The 16,340-nt window shown below is 57.8% G+C and overlaps 1 protein-coding gene across 1 annotated transcript; it reads right to left on the bottom strand.

Annotated features, from left to right (window-relative positions):
- Window positions 1-8,783: 8,783 nt before the first annotated feature.
- On the bottom strand, window positions 8,784-12,505 carry NKX3-2 (NK3 homeobox 2). Its single transcript, XM_043906176.1, has 2 exons — window positions 11,905-12,505; window positions 8,784-10,348 (listed from the first exon to the last, which is right to left on the bottom strand). The coding sequence occupies exons 1-2, from the start codon at window positions 12,368-12,370 to the stop codon at window positions 9,822-9,824; spliced, it is 993 nt and encodes a 330-aa protein (XP_043762111.1). The 5' UTR covers window positions 12,371-12,505; the 3' UTR covers window positions 8,784-9,821.
- Window positions 12,506-16,340: the final 3,835 nt, after the last annotated feature.

Here is a 16,340-nt window from a genome sequence, read left to right as displayed (position 1 = left end):
CACGCAGGCTTGGAGGGCTCCTGTCGAGGAAGGAGAAGCGGCACGCCACCCCCACCCCCGCCCCAGCTCCTCCAGAAACTTCTTGGCATCTCCAGCGGGTGATGGGGACCCCGAAGGCGCCCCGGGCTGCGCCTCCCAGGCCCTCCCGAAGGCCTCCCGGGAAGGAGCGTGTGTTTAAAGGAGAGCTCAGAGCTCTCGGCCTGGTGGCCGCACCCGCAAAAAGTCTCAGAGAAGGACTGAAAAGAAGGGCCGAGAATAGAGACCCTCTAATGGAGTCACAGAGACAGCGACCCAGCCGGATGTCGGGCCGCGCCGAGAGCGCGCTTCCAAACACTTGACACGCCAGTGACCTCCCCGGACTAGCCTCCCAAATAACACCCGGCACTCGCCCACGCGAAGCCACAGCCCGCTGTATGGTCCGCTTGGCACTTCCATCCCTGTCTCCCACTAGATGGTCAACTCCACCAGGGCGGGGCCTTTTTGTTCGGTTATGCCAGCGCAGAGCAGGCACCTAACAAATACAGCTGAGAATCTGAACAAATGAATGAACGAGGGGAGGAACAAAACGGAGGGGAAAGAGAAGGTCAGACAGCCGTTCCACAACAAAGATTTTCCTCATCACCACCACCCCCTCAAAACTCTGTGTTTAGGGCTTCCCTGGAGCTTTCTTTTGAGGTCCTTCCCTGGCTGAGCACCTGGGAAGGTAGGACCCTAGCTGGCTTTCCTGTGTATCTTGCCCCATCTCCCCCACCTGTTCTGGGGGTGTATTCCCAGGACTGAACCACTGGAAGGCACAACCCTGGCCTCCCACAAACCTGGGGTACCAGCATGGTGTGGAAAACAAATTGCCGCTAATCAAATAAACAGAGCACATCTTAGGAAAGAATTATTTCTAAAGAAATGCTTCTGTGGGTAAGTTCTTGCGCACAAGGAATCTGCTGGAAAGCAGATTGCTTTTCTGAACCTTAAAAGTCTCCGTGTTGAATTTATTGACAAGCCATAGCTGCAATTTTAAAGGATGCAGGGAACCCCTTATCTCAAAGATTTCCAGTTGGGGTTGACCGTGCTCACTCATTTGGGGATTTTTACAAGCTCTCAACATTCCCTGACTGCCCCTTAGCATTGTCATAATTTTTTTTAATGCTAAATGTCCTTTTTTTAACTTTGCAAAACATATTATCAGCTGGGCTATGAACTCTTCCTAGCACCTACTGCCTAGGACGTACAGGGCTCTTAGATTATTCCATGGCTGCCAAGGGTGGGGTTGGGGGGGCAGTGATGATTCATATTTTCAGCACTGAAGCTTAAGCCAGATCTTCATGAAGGGCCAGGTTCCAAATCCACACTCTGTTCCTGCAGGATTTTTCAGGCGGAAGCTCTCACTGCCTTCCCTTCTTGTTGTTCAGTCGCTAAGTCGTGTCGACTTTTTGCAACCCCCGTGGACTGCAGCAGGCCAGGCTTCCCTGTCCTTCACTATCTCCCAAAGTTTGCTCCCAGGCTTGAATGTCTGGATTCGGCCTTCTAGCTGAGCGCTTCTAGACTCACCACCGTCTCCGGCTCCTGCGCCTTCTCATGGAACCAGAACAGTCTTGAGACTCAACAGAAGTGGCCCAGAGAATCCTGGGTGCAGGACAGCAGGAATCTAAATGCACTGGCTGCTTACCATGTGCCAGGCCCTGAGTTGGGAGGCCAAAGACCTAGGGCAGTCTCTGGAAAGGGCGATCCCAGCTAGGAGACTGCCAGCCGTGCAGGAGGCCTGTCACCCCTCTGAGTTTGGAGAAGCCCCTCTGCCGAGTCGCTGAGGGCTCAGTCCTGCCCCCTGACTCACCGCAGCCCAAGGGTGTTCGCAGGCGCCCCGCCCGTCTCAGTACCCTGCCGGCCAGCGGCCCCTCTCCATTCACAGCGTCTGTCCAATTCCAAAATTGGACCTCCAGCAGCCCTCCCATATAAAATCGGAGACGGAGAACCATTCAGGGCCATGATTCTCTCGGCCCTTAACTGGTCAGATTGTATGTGCACTTGATGGGCTTTTAAAGAGGATCAAATCTGAGGTTGATGCGCTTTGTGGAGTTTGCTGTCGGCCACGCGGGTTGCCGAAGCGCCGGGAAGAACCTTGAGCCTGAGGCGAAATAACTTGACCCCGGAGGCACGCGGGGCTGTCACACTCAGCACTTCCCCAGGGCCTGCGCCCCCGACCAGCCGGGAGAAAAGAATTGGGCGAAGCTCGGGGAAGCTCCGCTGACTCTATTGATCCGCACGCGCGCGCGCTCCTGTGACCACGCACTCAGAGCCCGAGCGGCGAGTAAGATGTAGGCGGGACAGGCAAGGACTAAACCCGGGATCTCCGTCCTCACTCACGGGTCCCGCCAGTTCGTCCGTCTTGAACGACAGAGAGCGAAAGACTCCGCCCTGGGAGCTTAGCGCCACTGCGGGCCCTTCTTCCTTGGGGTCCAAAGTCACTTATCCTCGCGGCCAGGGATACGGCCGGGGGCAGGGGGACGGACTTGGGATTTTTTTAACCGAAACGTGGCGGGGAGCGTTGCTGGGGAAAGGCCTGAAATCGCTTGAAACCTAGAAGGACAGCGCTTCACCGCCGGGGGAGGTCTTCCATGAACCCACCTTATCGCTCACCTGCCCTGTGTCCGCGCGCGTCTCTTCTCTACTCTTTCTCACCACCTGTCTCTGCGATTATAGTTTCGTTTCCCACGGTCTGCAGGGGCCAAAGACACGTCGCTCAGCTTCTCCCGGAAAGAGGAGGGACAGCGTCCCGGGGCTCCTTAAGGAGGAGGGATTCCCGGAAGTCAGTCACCCTGGGGACACGGCAGACCGAGTCCAGGATGCGCCGGCCGCTAGCGGGGATACCAGCGGCACCCGAGCAGGGAGGAAGGCCAATCCCCTCAGCACCCTTTGCAAAAACACAGCAGAGACGTGCGAAAGCAGGACCAACCCTCAGACCTGCCGGTCCTTCGAAGCTGTGGGCACAATTCAGGGTCAGCGCTCGGGTCACTCGAGCTCCCTTGCGCCCTCTGACCCTAGGCAAACCCTGTACCCTCCGATAGGCGCGGTCTCGCTAAGGGCGCTAAGGACCAGTCGGGGACGCCCAAGTCCAGAGTTGGCACTGTGGGCGCCATCCGGCCACCCCCCCCCCCCTCCCATCAGACCTCAGGTACCCAGAGCGGCAGCACCGGTGCGTAAAAATCCCGACCGCCCAGCTCCGCCACGCCACCGAGGGAGAGGCCTCAGAGCATACAAGGGAAACCATTCAAAAATGTTAATAAGCTTATTAAAATAAGCCGCTTTACTGGCTCTTGTTTTACGGCGTGCCGCCCACCCTTGCTTTTTGGTGGACCACGGCAGAGAAAACACTTGTGCCATTAATTTTTTTTTTTTTCTTAACACGTTGCGTTTTCCATCCAAGGATACGGGACTCGCAGGAGCTCAGCGCGGCCACAGAAGCGGAATGGCCTCAGATCTCCTCCCGCCCAAGCTTGGTGGGTGGGGAGAAGTCCTTGCAGCAGAAAAGGTTGGACTTTTCAAAACAGCTGACCACCCAGGCCGGGACAGCAGATAAAGGAGGCCCAAAGATAATGACCTTGGGGAGGCCTGTAGCCAGCATCTTGAAAGACCCAGATTCTTCAAACCCCCTCCCCGAGGGGGAAAAAACCTTGCTCCCAAAGGGGATGGCAATTATTTACATTAAAATATAGAAAGGCTTTGTCCTTCCTTCTACTTCTAGCTGGGGATGAGTGTAGACCCTAAAGGCTATCCAGAAGCCTGATGGAGCATCTCACAACTTTCTTTTATTTAATTTTTGAAATAGAGATTCAGAGAAAAGAAATGAATTTCCTGAGACTCAAGGGAGTGGCAGAGCGGCTTCTCACCTGTGGACTCCAGGCGGGGAGAATCACTTTATGCACCTATGAGGCCACTGAGCACTTCCACCCTCGAGTGAGCAGGCTGGAGAGAGAAGCCCTCACTTTGTGCATCCCACACCTCCAGGACCCGGGTTTCCCTAGGTGCCGGGGCGCGGGTCCAAGTCCTAGGAAGCGCGGCTCAGCCCCAGGCCCGAAACTGTGGCGGCGGGAGGCAGCCGGCCTGGGATGGAGAGGACTCACCGAGAAGCCCCGAGGCCTGGAACAGCCCTTAGGCTGGATCCTCACGCCAGAAACTAGAGCTGCAGTTGCAGAACCAGCAGGGAGGGCTGCAGGCGCTCGCTGGAGACGTGAGGCCTGTGCAGAGACCACGAGCGTTTGGCTCCGAGGGCGCGCTAACGGCCCGGCTGCGGGCCGCGCCCGGCACTGCGGGCGGGGGGCGCGGAACTAGAGAACCCCGGCGCCGGTAGAGGGGCGCTTGGGGCAGATCGCCGGCCCCGCGCGGGGGAGTGTATCACGCTCACTCACTCAGACTCGGAGGGAACGTGGAGCCCAGCCCCGAGCTTACCTCTCCAGAGGCTCCGAGGCGACGCCCCTGTTCCCTCAGCTACCGAATGTTCCCTTTGAACTTGACATTCCAGAAGGAACAGAGAGGTGCTGTTCGCCAGTGCCGAGGTGCCGGGTCAGCTCCGGGCCGGTCCGAAGCCACGCTCCGGCCTTTCCCTGCCCGACTCCAAGCCAGAAAACTGCAACGGGAGCTGCCGCGCTTCGGGAGGGGTGCGGGGCCGCGGGATCAGCTGCCCAGTTCTTACGAATTGCTCGAAAATTGGACTTTTTGATGCTTCCTTCCTTCCTAGGAGGCACGACTTCAGATACATCCAACAGGTTCGAAATAAGTTCATCGTTCTCCTTAACCTGGACCCCACACCAGACCACCCGAATTGTAATTTTACGAAAATAAATACTAATTTGAACAATCCAATTTGTGTTGAATAACTTAAATGTGTGACTACAGGGGAAAAAAACCCCTAATTTATTACATGATGTAACCATTTACAATATAACACATTTTTTTTTTTTTTTGGCAATCCTGTTTTGGCGTTTCTTCATTTCAAAAACATATTTATCAGGAGACTCCAAAACTGGAGGAGGTCCAGGGTCTCTACCCCTCTGTGGGCCCCTTCGCTGAGCACACCGCAGAACTCTTGGAACCCTGGGGAGGGTGCAGGAGTTCAAGTAAGATTGTTGCAGATCAGCCAACTCAGCATTGCCCAGAAGTTCATAAAAATATAATAATGGCAACAATAATAGCAGGTCCACACCAGCTGCAGGTGCTTAATGGGTTTCAAAGGCACACACCCTCTTGTGAGTCAACCACACCCGAGGCCAAACCTGGGGGATGCTGGCTCTGACTGCTGAAGGACAATTCACCCTGCTGCCTCGAATCCTAAAATACGTTTCTGAGCTTTGAATGATGTTGACTTGGCCTCTTGATGGTCTGTGACATTGGGCAGGTCACTTTCCTCTCTTTGAGCCTCAGCTTCCCCATCTGCAAAACGGGGAGGGTGCCCACCCAGCTAAAAGGCGGCCTTGGGGAATTACTAGTGGAGGACGGGATGCAGGAAGCACTTATTCAATAATGATGCCCTAGACAAAAGGACTAGAGTTACAGGAATTGTTATTATGATTGTCGCTGCTGGTGGTATTACTGTTTGGCCGATCCTCCCAGCCACTACTCCTGCTTCTTTAGTGGCTTTGGGCATGGCCTGACTTCTGCACCAGCCTTGCAACACCCGCGGGCGCCTTCATCTGCCCTGCCCACCCTCAGCGCTTTCAAGCATTTGTTGTGTCCTGGGAGCTCCGTGTGGTTTCTGATGAAGCCTGTTAGCAGAGGGAGGCTGGTGGCCTGGCAAGCCTGAAACTCTGCAGTGCCTGCCGAGACCTGAGCCCCAGCGCGGGTCTGTCTCCCTCCCGTCCTCATCCTTTGACCCCCGGTGCTGCTCCGCCACTGCCCTGGTTTCCAGGAATGTGTGATTCTCCCAGCCTTCCCCAAGGCAGGAGCCTTTCTACAAGGCAAGGTGAACTCCTTGGAAGACCAGACTCCAGCTTTCTTCTGGGGATGAAAGGCGAGTGGAGGCCGTTGGGAGTCCTCGCCCCGTGGACAACTGCAGGCCTCGGACGAGGTCCTGCCCCTGTGGGATGCTGGTGTGGCTCTACCACACTCGGCCAGTTTCCTGCTCCCCCAAACACCACTCCTCCTCCGACCCAGCCTCTTGGGGTTCAGGCGCGACTACCGTGACTCTCAGAGACACTCGGTCGTCGCGTTTGAACTCTCCTGATCTTCTCCTGTGCAGTCAGATTCCCCATCCTTTGCTAGAGTGGAGAAGCAGAGATTCGCCGTGGCCTGGGAACCCTTTATTTCCTGAAAGGCAATCCATCCCCAAACTCTGCTGTTTGGAGATACTCTTGGGGGTCTGGGAACCCCGCAAATCAATCAGTCGTCTGAGTGAGATGCTGCTTGGGACTGCCATAGTCAACAGGCCCCGGAGTTCAGATTAAACACATATGCACACACTCACCAGTGACATCTGGTAGCCTACCATCCCAAATTTGCAGCCCCGAGCAAGATTTGTAGACTCAGCCTGATCCCTTGGGACTGATTTCAGCACAGGTCACAGCATGTTCTGCCTGCTTACCCAGCCACAGCTCCCATCTAAGTGTGTGGGTTGAACCCAGTGATCTTTTCGCCAGCTCTGAAATTCACTAAAGCCTGAAAGGGACTGAGAAAGGTGAAGTCAAAAGGTTCCCGGACTCCAGGGACAGCTGCTGTTGACGACCAGGCCCTGGCGAAGCCCAGAGGGTTCGGCCGGGCCCAGGGTCACAGGGAGTGGATGAGGGAAGATCCGATTGGACAGGAAGTAGGGAAGGCAGAAAGCAAGACTGACTTTCTCGCCTTTAAAGAAAGGGCCGGGGTGGAAGTCGAGAAGGAAAAGGAAATAAAGTAATTCTGAAAATCTCCAACAGAAAAGCCGCGTCTGCGGCCTGGGGCCCAGGTAAAGACATCCATCTTGGGTCGTGAAATGCGGTGGGAAATTGTCGGAGGGCGGGCTGGACCCGGAGGCCGCCTCCAGCTCCTGGAATCAGATCTTACGGCCTCGGGCCAACGCCAGTGGCGGGGCGGCTCAGAGTGAAACTGCAACAATTCGGGTCAAACTGAATTGAATCGTTTGAGTCAGGTTTCCCGGGCGACTCGAGCCAGCCCAGTAGAACCGGCCCAGGTCGGGAGCCCCCAGGGGGTTGAGGAAGGGAAGGGGGGCGACCCCGCCTGCTTAAGAAACTCCCCAGTCCTCTGGACTCCAAATTCGCCAGGACAGAGAACAAACTACAGTTTTAGGACGCGGCCACAAACTACTGAGGTTTTCAGAAGGAGGGGGAAAAACCTCCCCTCCTCTCCCAAGATCTCTGGAGAGCAGAGAGGAGATTTTAGCATTATCGGAAATGTTCTAATTTTATGTAAGGAAAAGGCATTCGGGATTAATGATGCGATTAAAACGGAATTTCAAAAGGTATCAAAAAGAAACCAAATGACAGCAGAAACCCTTTGGAAGGGAGCCGGACTTGGGGGCCAGGGCGAGCCTATGCTGAGGCCATTTGCTTTTTCCTTGGCGTCTCCCTGTTCCCAGAAGCAGGAATCGTTTTTTGTAAAAACCTTCCTCGCGACTCGCTGGCCCCGCCGGATGAGGGGTGGCAGAAGCCGGGGTGTGTGGGTGCCTAGGTCAGAGGGTCAGAGGCTGGGAAAGACCGTAAGGTAGGGGAGGAGAGCGAGCTGGCCTACCCGCTCCGGGTGAAATTGAAAGTTAGCCTGGCCTGGGTTTCAGCGTTTTCCCAGCTGGGCCGCGGACTGAAGGCCTCGGCGCCTGCAGTATGGCATTAACTCTTCCTGGCTCGCTCCGGACCCGACATGAGGGGCGCATAGCGGTGAGGGGTTGGCACCGGTGAGTCCTTGGCATCTGGAGAGTTATTCTGGGGAACGCTGGCTGGGCACAGTTCATCTCTAAAATGGGGTAATAAATAAGCGTCGCCCTGCCCATCCTCTGCTCCCACGGTGGGCTTCTGTGCACATCAAATGAAGACGTGTCCTTGGGGGAGTGAGTGGGAACGTTCTGGAGCAAAGCGCAGTGTCATTGGCACCCAGCAGGGGTCAAAGTGCTGGAGACACCTTTTTAGCTCTTCCTTCGCCCCTAATCGGTTCAGAATTCCAGTGAGAGGTTTTGCTAGCCTAGTCTGGAAACAAAATAACACTAGGATCACTTAGAGCAAACTCTCAGAAAATCAAAAGCAGAGAGGATGCCGGCAGGTGGAGGAGGAGGCAGGTTAGGGTTGGGTACGGATGGGGGGTGGGCATGGAAATTGGCAGCGGGTTCAGCTCTGGAGAAGGGAATGGCAGCCCACTCCAGTATTCTTTCCTGGAGAATTCCATGGACAGAGGAGCCTGGCAGGCTACAGTCCCTGGGGTGGCCAAGAGTCAGACAGAACTGAGTGGCTTTCATTCAACTCTGGATGCTTCCTAGACTCTGAGACACTAGTGCCCACGGGGGGTGGGGTGGGGGAAGGGGAATCTTAGGCATTTGCTCCGGATTCACTGGGATTCCTCTGTGACTCCTGCAAAGTCCCAGAAATAGCGATTCCCTGAGCAGTGCCGGTTTAAACCCTTCCTGGAGGTGAGGAGCCGGTGGCTTCTGTGATGGGGGGAGGACTCCCGGAGAGGACTGAATGGGAAACTGAGCCCACGTTACCGGTTCCCCCGAAGCCGGACAGAGAGAGGCTCAGAGAATACACCGCGTCCAAGAGGGCATGTTAAACTAAAAGTTTATAAATTAAAAGGGGAAAAAATACAACGAATAGAGCTTCCAAATTTCACAAATCTTTTTAAAGTTAATACTCTAGTTGAGTGCACAGTGCCCTTAAGGAGGCGACAAGCGGCGAGGTTGACAGGGTCACCTGTCTTAGGGACAGGGATGGGAGAACCCGGGTCCGGAGGCAGGAGTCGCGGAGGGCGGAGGGGATATTCACATTGAATACAAAAATAACCGTCATTTGAATACAAACAACTGCAAAGTGCTACAAGTTTTAACCTCCTTAAAAAAGAGAGAGAGGAAGGAAAAGAGAGGAAAGTTCTGCGAAGGACTCCTGGTTTGCGGCTCTCCTGGTTCAGGGCTTCCAGGAGCTGCCCGGGTTGGTCGCAGCCCCGGGACTCCGAGAGGGAAGACGCCGGGCCGGGGCTCTGCCCAGAGGCTCCCTTCCGTACATTCAGCACCCAGTCAGGCGCCCCAACCCGAGCTTCGACAGCGGGGAGGGATGGGGCAGAGAGCCCGCAAACCAAGCACTTCACGGTTCAATGAACCCCTAGCCTGGGGCTCCTTGGGGACTGCCCGGGTTCTGCACCCCTTTGTAACAAATGCGATTTCCAAAAATAATAGATATGTAGATACACATAGATCGGTAGCATGGATACCATGAACTAGTGTGGCCTAGCGCACGAAGCTCCCGGCAGGCCTGACATGCTGGGATTCAGGCTTCCGTGGTCTCCAGGAGCTCTCTCCGCTCTGGGAAACGCCATCCCCAGGCAGACACAACCCAAATCCAACAGTGCGGTGGTAATAAATAGTGTCCGAGGGCTTCCCAGCAGGTGGGGACGAGGGGACGTCGGGTCCCTAGGCCATAGGATGCCTCTGTTCCAACTAGAAAAAAAGGCGCCCTCGTCTGGGTAGACCCAGTTCCTGCGGCCAGGGCGCACGTCCTGGAGAGAGGAGCCGGGCTGGATTTCATCCTCCACCTGCCTCCCTCCCTCGGCGGGGCGCCCCTGTACCCGGCACAACCCTGCAGGGCCATCGGCCCCCGTCCGGAGCTGGGGCGCTGGGATCCTTCGCGGCCTCACCGCAGGCCGGCTCACTGGGTGCCCGCGGCGGCCGCGCACGTGGAGAGCGCCCAGCCGGGGAGGCAGTAATAAGGGTAATAGTAGGAGGGCTGCAGGGGCAACAGCGAGGGTGGTCGCAGCACCTCTCCGGGCAGGTACTGTCTCTGGTCGTCGCGGACCAGCACCTTCACCGCCACCTTCTTGGCGGCGGGCGCCGAGGCCAGCAGGTCGGCAGCCATCTGCCGGCGCTTGGTCTTGTAGCGACGATTCTGGAACCAGATCTTCACCTGCGTCTCGGTGAGCTTCAGCGACGCGGCCAGGTCTGCGCGCTCCGGCCCGGATAGGTAGCGCTGATGGTTGAAGCGGCGCTCCAGCTCGAAGACCTGCGCGTGTGAGAAGGCGGCGCGCGAACGCTTCTTGCGCGGCTTAGGCGCCGCGGGCCCCTCCTCCTCCTCCGCGCCGCCCGCCGGCCTGCCGCCGCCGCCGCCGCTGCAGAGCGTGGGCACGCGTGCGCCTCCAGGGCCAACCCCGTCGTCCTCGGCCCTCGGGCTGCGGTCGCCTGCGGACCCGGTGGGAACAGAGACAAGACATGTCAGCACCGCCGAGGAGTGAGGTCCGGCCTCAACCGCTGGCGTGGGGGCTGGGGGTTGGGTTGGGGAGCGGATATACACTTTGATCCCGCCGGAGTGGTGGGGTGGGCCTGGAAACCGCGGTCCGGGAGGCGAGTCTTCCAACTCTGCCCCAGTCGCTTCCTGCCTCTAGTCTTGTTGTGAGCCGGCAAGGAACTCAGCCGCCGTATCAGCCCTGTGCGGCCAAGATCCAGCTCCCTGCCTTCTCTGAGCTCCTCCGGGCGCCTCTCAGCAGATGTGGATAACGGGCCTGAGCGTCCTCCCAAATCTTCTCTGCTCTCAGCCCTAGAACCTCGGGACTCTCTCCGTGTGGGTTCACCCGCCACCTCCCGCGCGCAATGCGCGCACCTCACATGCATCGCAACAGCACACGCGCGGGCTGTGGCAACAGGCTACTGCCCAGGCCGTGGGTAGGTTTCTCCCTCGCCCTTCGAAAGGGGATAAAAGGAAGGCTGGGGGTTGAGGGGTGTCCCTGCTCCGAATCCTTAGACCCTAATCCGACGCCTGCTCCTGGGGCCCTTCCTTGCTCCCCCTGGCTGCACCCCAGCAGAGGTCCAGCACTCTGGCCTGCAGCGGATACTGTTCGATCGGAGCCAACATTGAGGCCTACACCGTTCAACCGAAAGGGCAGGCACGGGGGTCTTTCTGACCAGAGGGCGTGCCAGCTCGTGGCTGAGGAGGGCCCTCTCCCTTCTGGGTCTGGGATGACCTAAATCGAGCCCGGCTGCCTTCCGCTGGCTGCGGGGTTACCTCCAGCTCTTGGGTCCTCAGCCCAGCGCAGCTCTCCCTCGCCTGGGGTCTGAGAAAGCTAAATGAACCCTCCTCCCAAAGCTGCGGCTTGGTCGGCTTCCCGCTCACTTGAATGTTATCCCTTGCTACCTGTCTTTGAGCTGCCCGTCCAGGCTCTGGGACCTCGGGCTGGAAGCATCTCTGATCTCTGGGCCTTGGAGAAGGAAATGGCAACCCACTCCAGTATTCTTGCCTGGGAAATCCCATGGACAGAGGAGCCTGGCGGGCTACAGTCCATGGGGTCACAAAGAGTCGGACAGGACTTAAGAGACTAAACAATAACTGCTCTCTGGCCCAGACCCAGGGTACTGGCTCCCCAAATTCTCCAGGCCCAGGGTACTGGCTCCCCAAGGTCTCCGGGCCGCTCCCTCTTCCCTTTCCTTGATTTTGGGGATTTGGGGACAGACTCAGCCGAGGGCACTGGCGATGGACTCAAGGTTAGCGTGCAGTGGTTCCCTCCCATCCGGTTCTAAAGCACACTGCCCGAGGTCTGAGACTTCACCCCATCCGCCCTCTCTGGGGCTCAGTGGCCGGAAGGTTAGAGCAGCCTGCGCCAGCGCGCAGAGCTAAGGGTCTTGGCCAAAGCGGGGGGCCCAGGGCGCGGGGTGCTCACAGCTCGCCCACCTCTCTCTGCGCGGTTACCCCCTTGCCCAGCCCCTCAGCCCGGCCCCCTTTCCCAGCGAAGCCTGGGCCGAACCTGAGACGCTGGCCGACATCTCACTGTCGCTCCGGCCTGCGGCTTCCTCCTCCAGGTCCTTGGCGGCGGGCAGCTCGCAGACCGGCTGGCCGAGGCCCAGGGTCGCCCCTGCACGGCAGGCCCCGCTGGCCCCCGGCGGGTCCACGCAGCGCCGGCCGCCCTCGTTCTCCTCGCTCAGCGCCGAGTCCGAGTCCCAGCCGCCCGGGCTCTCCGCCGTCCGCCCCGCAGCCGTTCTGGTCCCCGCAGGCGACGCCAGCAGAGAGTCCTCGGCGCCCCCCAGCGCGCCCGCGTCTGTCTCCCCAAAGAGCCGCCAGCAACAGACAGCGGGCGCCGAAGCCACTGCCACCGCTGTGCCCCCGGGTACCGAGCGCCCCTCGGTCGCGGGCAGCCCGCCGCGCTCCTCTTTCTTGTTGAGGATCGCCTGGATGGAGAAGGGCGTCAAGGTGTTGGCGCCGCGCACAGCCATCAGCGCCGCGGGCCGGAGCGGCCGGCCGGGCGGGCGGCTGGGGCGCGCGGGCAGCTCCGAGCTGGATGGAGCGCGCGGGGGCCGCTGCAGCGCGAGTGAGCCCGGCGCGCGCGCGAGGCCCCTGCAGCCCACTCCTGCGCTGCCCAGCAGCCTCCGCCCCCCACGGGCCCCGGATCAGCGTCGACCCTCACCCCCACTTCCGACGCCCACCCCACCCGGAGACCCCCCTCCCCCCCAATCCAGCGCCAGAAGTTCTCCTTTTCGTAGCTCAGCTGGATTAATCTCCCTTAGGGGCGGGCCGGGGTCTGGCCCTCGGAGGACTTGGGGTGGGGAGGGGAGGATCGGCGAGGCCCCCCTACGCGGCTGCAGTCCCCTCTCCAGCGCCTCCGGGGCGCACGGCCCGAGTCACTTTTTCTTTGCGCCTCTGGTCTCTTCCTTCCCCGCCTGCAGGATTTCGCTCCCTGGATCGTCGTCTCCAAGCCCTGCTGGGCCGGCTCTTCCGGAGCCCACCCCCGGCGGCGGCGGCGGCGGGGTGGCGGCGGCCGCAGGATTCCGAGAGGCGCGGGGCACCTTGTTACCCCCTGTCCAGGTTTTATCTGTTTCTTCTCTCTTTCCTTCCCCAGCGTTCCACCGTCCACCCCCCCTCCCGCCCGGGTGTCATTCCTCACCGCTGAGTGACAGCCTCAGGCCACGCCCCTTCGGGGGGCGGTCCCGGGCCTTCCCGGCCGCCTATTGGTTGGCTCCTTCTGGGCGACGTCGACTTGAACGGACAAAACTGGGCACGTTGCTCGGAGAAAGTCAGGGTCTGACTTAACCCCTTTTCTCCCAAGTCTGGTCCTCGAAGCCTCATCCTCCAGCCGCAGGGACGCTCAGCCACCTAACCCACGGCTTCTTACCTATTCTGGCACTTTTGTGGAACGCGATATTTAGTTGAGTCGGATCTGGGAGGGAAACCCAAGTTAATGAAGTTCCTTAAATCTTGCGCGTAGTTTCTGTTCTCTAGGGAGGTTTATAGATTCGAAGAATACATTGCTGCTTCTTTTCCCCTTCCAGTTTCGCGGCTTCCTCACGGCTCATTCTTTTCTCTGAAATAATGAATGGACCAAAAGTCACCCTAGAAATAGTTTTCTTTCCTCACCGGGTTGTCTTTGAGTTAATTTCTGGAGAGGCATGAAAAAAGAAAAGATGGGACAGATAGAGCTAAAGTCAGGCAAGAAACTGGAGGGCATCTTTGGGAGTTTCTGGAAATTCAGCGATCATGTCCCTGGGCGGTCAATGCTGAATGTACTTGGAGTTTGTACAATTTTACACGACGAAGAAAACTGAAGCTTTCTGTTTGTTCTTGAAATATTCCGCTACTTGTGAGTTGAAAAACATATTTTTGTTTAAAAGACTATCTGGGAGTTACCAAAGTAGAGATCCTGAACTAATGACATTAATGTTCTTTTTAAAAATGAGTAGTGAATTGTTTTATGTAATAGAAGAAGCCAGGCTAAGAAACACAAATATTGTGGGTATCTCAAAACATTTGTTACTCTATTTTTATTATTAATTTTTAAATAAATACTTTACTCAAGGAACACACTTCATTGTCTTCTATAAATTTTTGCCGGAGGCTTAAAACCAAATACACAATTTGAACCATTAAATAAGCTTAAAGAGCTGTGATTTTAATTCAGTGATTTTAATTTAATTTAAATTGCTGGGATTGGTATTTTTGGTACTACTAAAACAAACAATATTCTCCCCTGTTAGCTTTCTTTTTTTGTGGTTCTTGTTCTGCACCGCAGGATGAAATCCACACACTGGTAGTTTGCAGGGCCAGTGGAGGGCTTCGCAGCATCTATACTTTCCAGCATTCCAGCCACGTGATGCTCTCTCGCATCCCAAACACGATCCTGTGGTGTCTGGGGAGGGGTGGGGGGAAGAAAACCTTGCATTGGAGAGGTCATTGCCCTTTAATAGTTCTATACGACCGACTACTTCAGTTTTCTGGGAAAGGTGTTTCAATTTGGTGTCCGTCGGCGGCAAGTGTAAGGAACAGGACGCTCTTCAGGCCCGGAGGGGAACAGAACAGAAGGCACACGATGTTTCAAAAGAAAACCATTGTTTCTTTCCTCCCGCTGACCTTGATTTGCCCTTTAAGTTACGCCCCCCTCCCACCACCTTAGACAATTTGTTGTTCCTCTCTGGGGGCGAGTTGAGGAGGAGATGGACAAGAGTCGCCCAGAAGGAGAGAAGCGAGCAGGTGTGAACTGGTGTCGCAGACAGCCATCCCTTTGTGGGGTTAGGACTTGATGGGGACAAACACGCAGAGATGCTGAGGGGCTGAGTGACCGAGTGTTAGAGTGAGTTTGGGAGCTATACAAGGACTTGCTTGAATATATAACCACCACTTAGTTCCCTCCTCTCAATGTTTTTTTACAGAACCCCAAATCAAAGTAGAATACACCCCGTGCCACAGGCGTGGGTAGAGATTTTTCAAAGTTTAGAAAGATGTAGTTCGGTGACTTTGAGCTGTCCATTTTTTTGTTTGTTTGTTTGTTTTTTGGTGTGTGCCCGGGGTGTAAGAGTCTTCAGGAAGCGCACAGCCAGGGATGGAGGCATCTCGGGCCACTGCGGCGGCCAGTTAACCTTCAGGTCCAGGAAACGGCTGCAAGCAGGGCCGGGAGTGTTGGCGGAGAGGAAGCTCGCGGGTCTGGAACTCCAAGTAGAAGCTGATGGTGGGGTTGGGTGGGAACGAGGAGGCTTTGGGGGCCGGTGAGCGGAGGTGGACGGATGCATAGAGACGTCCCGGGTACATGAGCTGCAGAATCAAGGCCGGCGAGTGAGGAGGGGTGTGTGGCGAGGGCGCAGCAGGTCAGCGCTTGTCGCTGGGCTGGAGATGGGGGGACCAGGGCGCGTCGGCGCGGGCTCACTGGGGCCCCGCTCGCAGCCCAAAGAGGGCGATTTGCTGCGCGCTTGACCGTGAGCTCCGGGGCATCCACGGCTGCCCGACAGCGCCCGAGGTTCGATCAGTTCCGAGCTCCGGCCAGGGCCGACCCCGGGAATCTGCGGAGCCCGGGAGCCCCCGGCGGTCGGCCGGGCTTCGGGGAGCCGCTCGGCTCGCTCTGCGCCCTCCCGGGCTCCTCGCCCAGCTCTGCCTTCGTCTTCTCCCTCTCCTTTCCATCCTCACCCTCCACCACCCTTCCTCTTTTGCAGTTTGGTTCCTGCACGCCGCCTGCGTGCCGTACCCTCCAACCCCGAGCCGCCGAAGCGCCGTCGGCGGGTGAGGCTTCCGCGGGCCAGGGCGCCGCGCGCAGTGAGGGTGGGAGAGCCGCGGGGTCGGCGATGGCGGAGAAACCCAGCTCTCGGGCGGGCGCGCGCTCCCCCGCGAGCCGCGCCCCTGCCGCCCTCCACCTGCGCCCCGGGCAGGATGCGGGGAGACGCGGCAGGCGCGATGGCCAGCGCGGGAGGCTGCCTCGCAATGGGAGGCCACGCCGGTCTCTCAGACGCCAGTGGCCGTGGCCGGATTCACCTGGTGTCCCTGGGCCAGGGTTTCCAGTCCTTTAACCCTAGGGTTTGTATCCGGTTCTCTTCGAGGCCGATGCTAAGTTGCGCGGGATGACGCGCGGGGAAAGGGCGCCACGCAGGACTGCCTCGTTGGAGCCAGATCCAGGCAGCCTGCACCTGGGAATTACCCCCTGTTCCAGTCCGCAGGCTCTGGAGGTCACTCCACGCGACCGAGGCACCCTGGGCATCAAGCGACAGGCCACTTGCCGGCCAGCAGACCCTGGCTCCTGGGTCCCTAAGTCATCCGCATTCAGGCCCCACAAGGATTTTTCACGCACGTGGTCCAGGTGTATCATCAGACCATTACTACGGGCCGAGGAAGTTTCCTATTTAAGCAATTGCTGCCCACCGACAACGTGCCAGGATGGCACCTTATTGTTTAGTTTAATCTACGTTTCCCTGAGGGTGGAAAACATTA

The sequence above is a fragment of the Cervus elaphus genome, chromosome 6 (assembly GCF_910594005.1).
Source record: "Cervus elaphus chromosome 6, mCerEla1.1, whole genome shotgun sequence".
Classification (NCBI taxonomy): Eukaryota; Metazoa; Chordata; class Mammalia; order Artiodactyla; family Cervidae; genus Cervus; species Cervus elaphus.
Note: the sequence above shows the minus strand (reverse complement) of the source record. Positions and strands in the feature narration are given on the sequence as shown.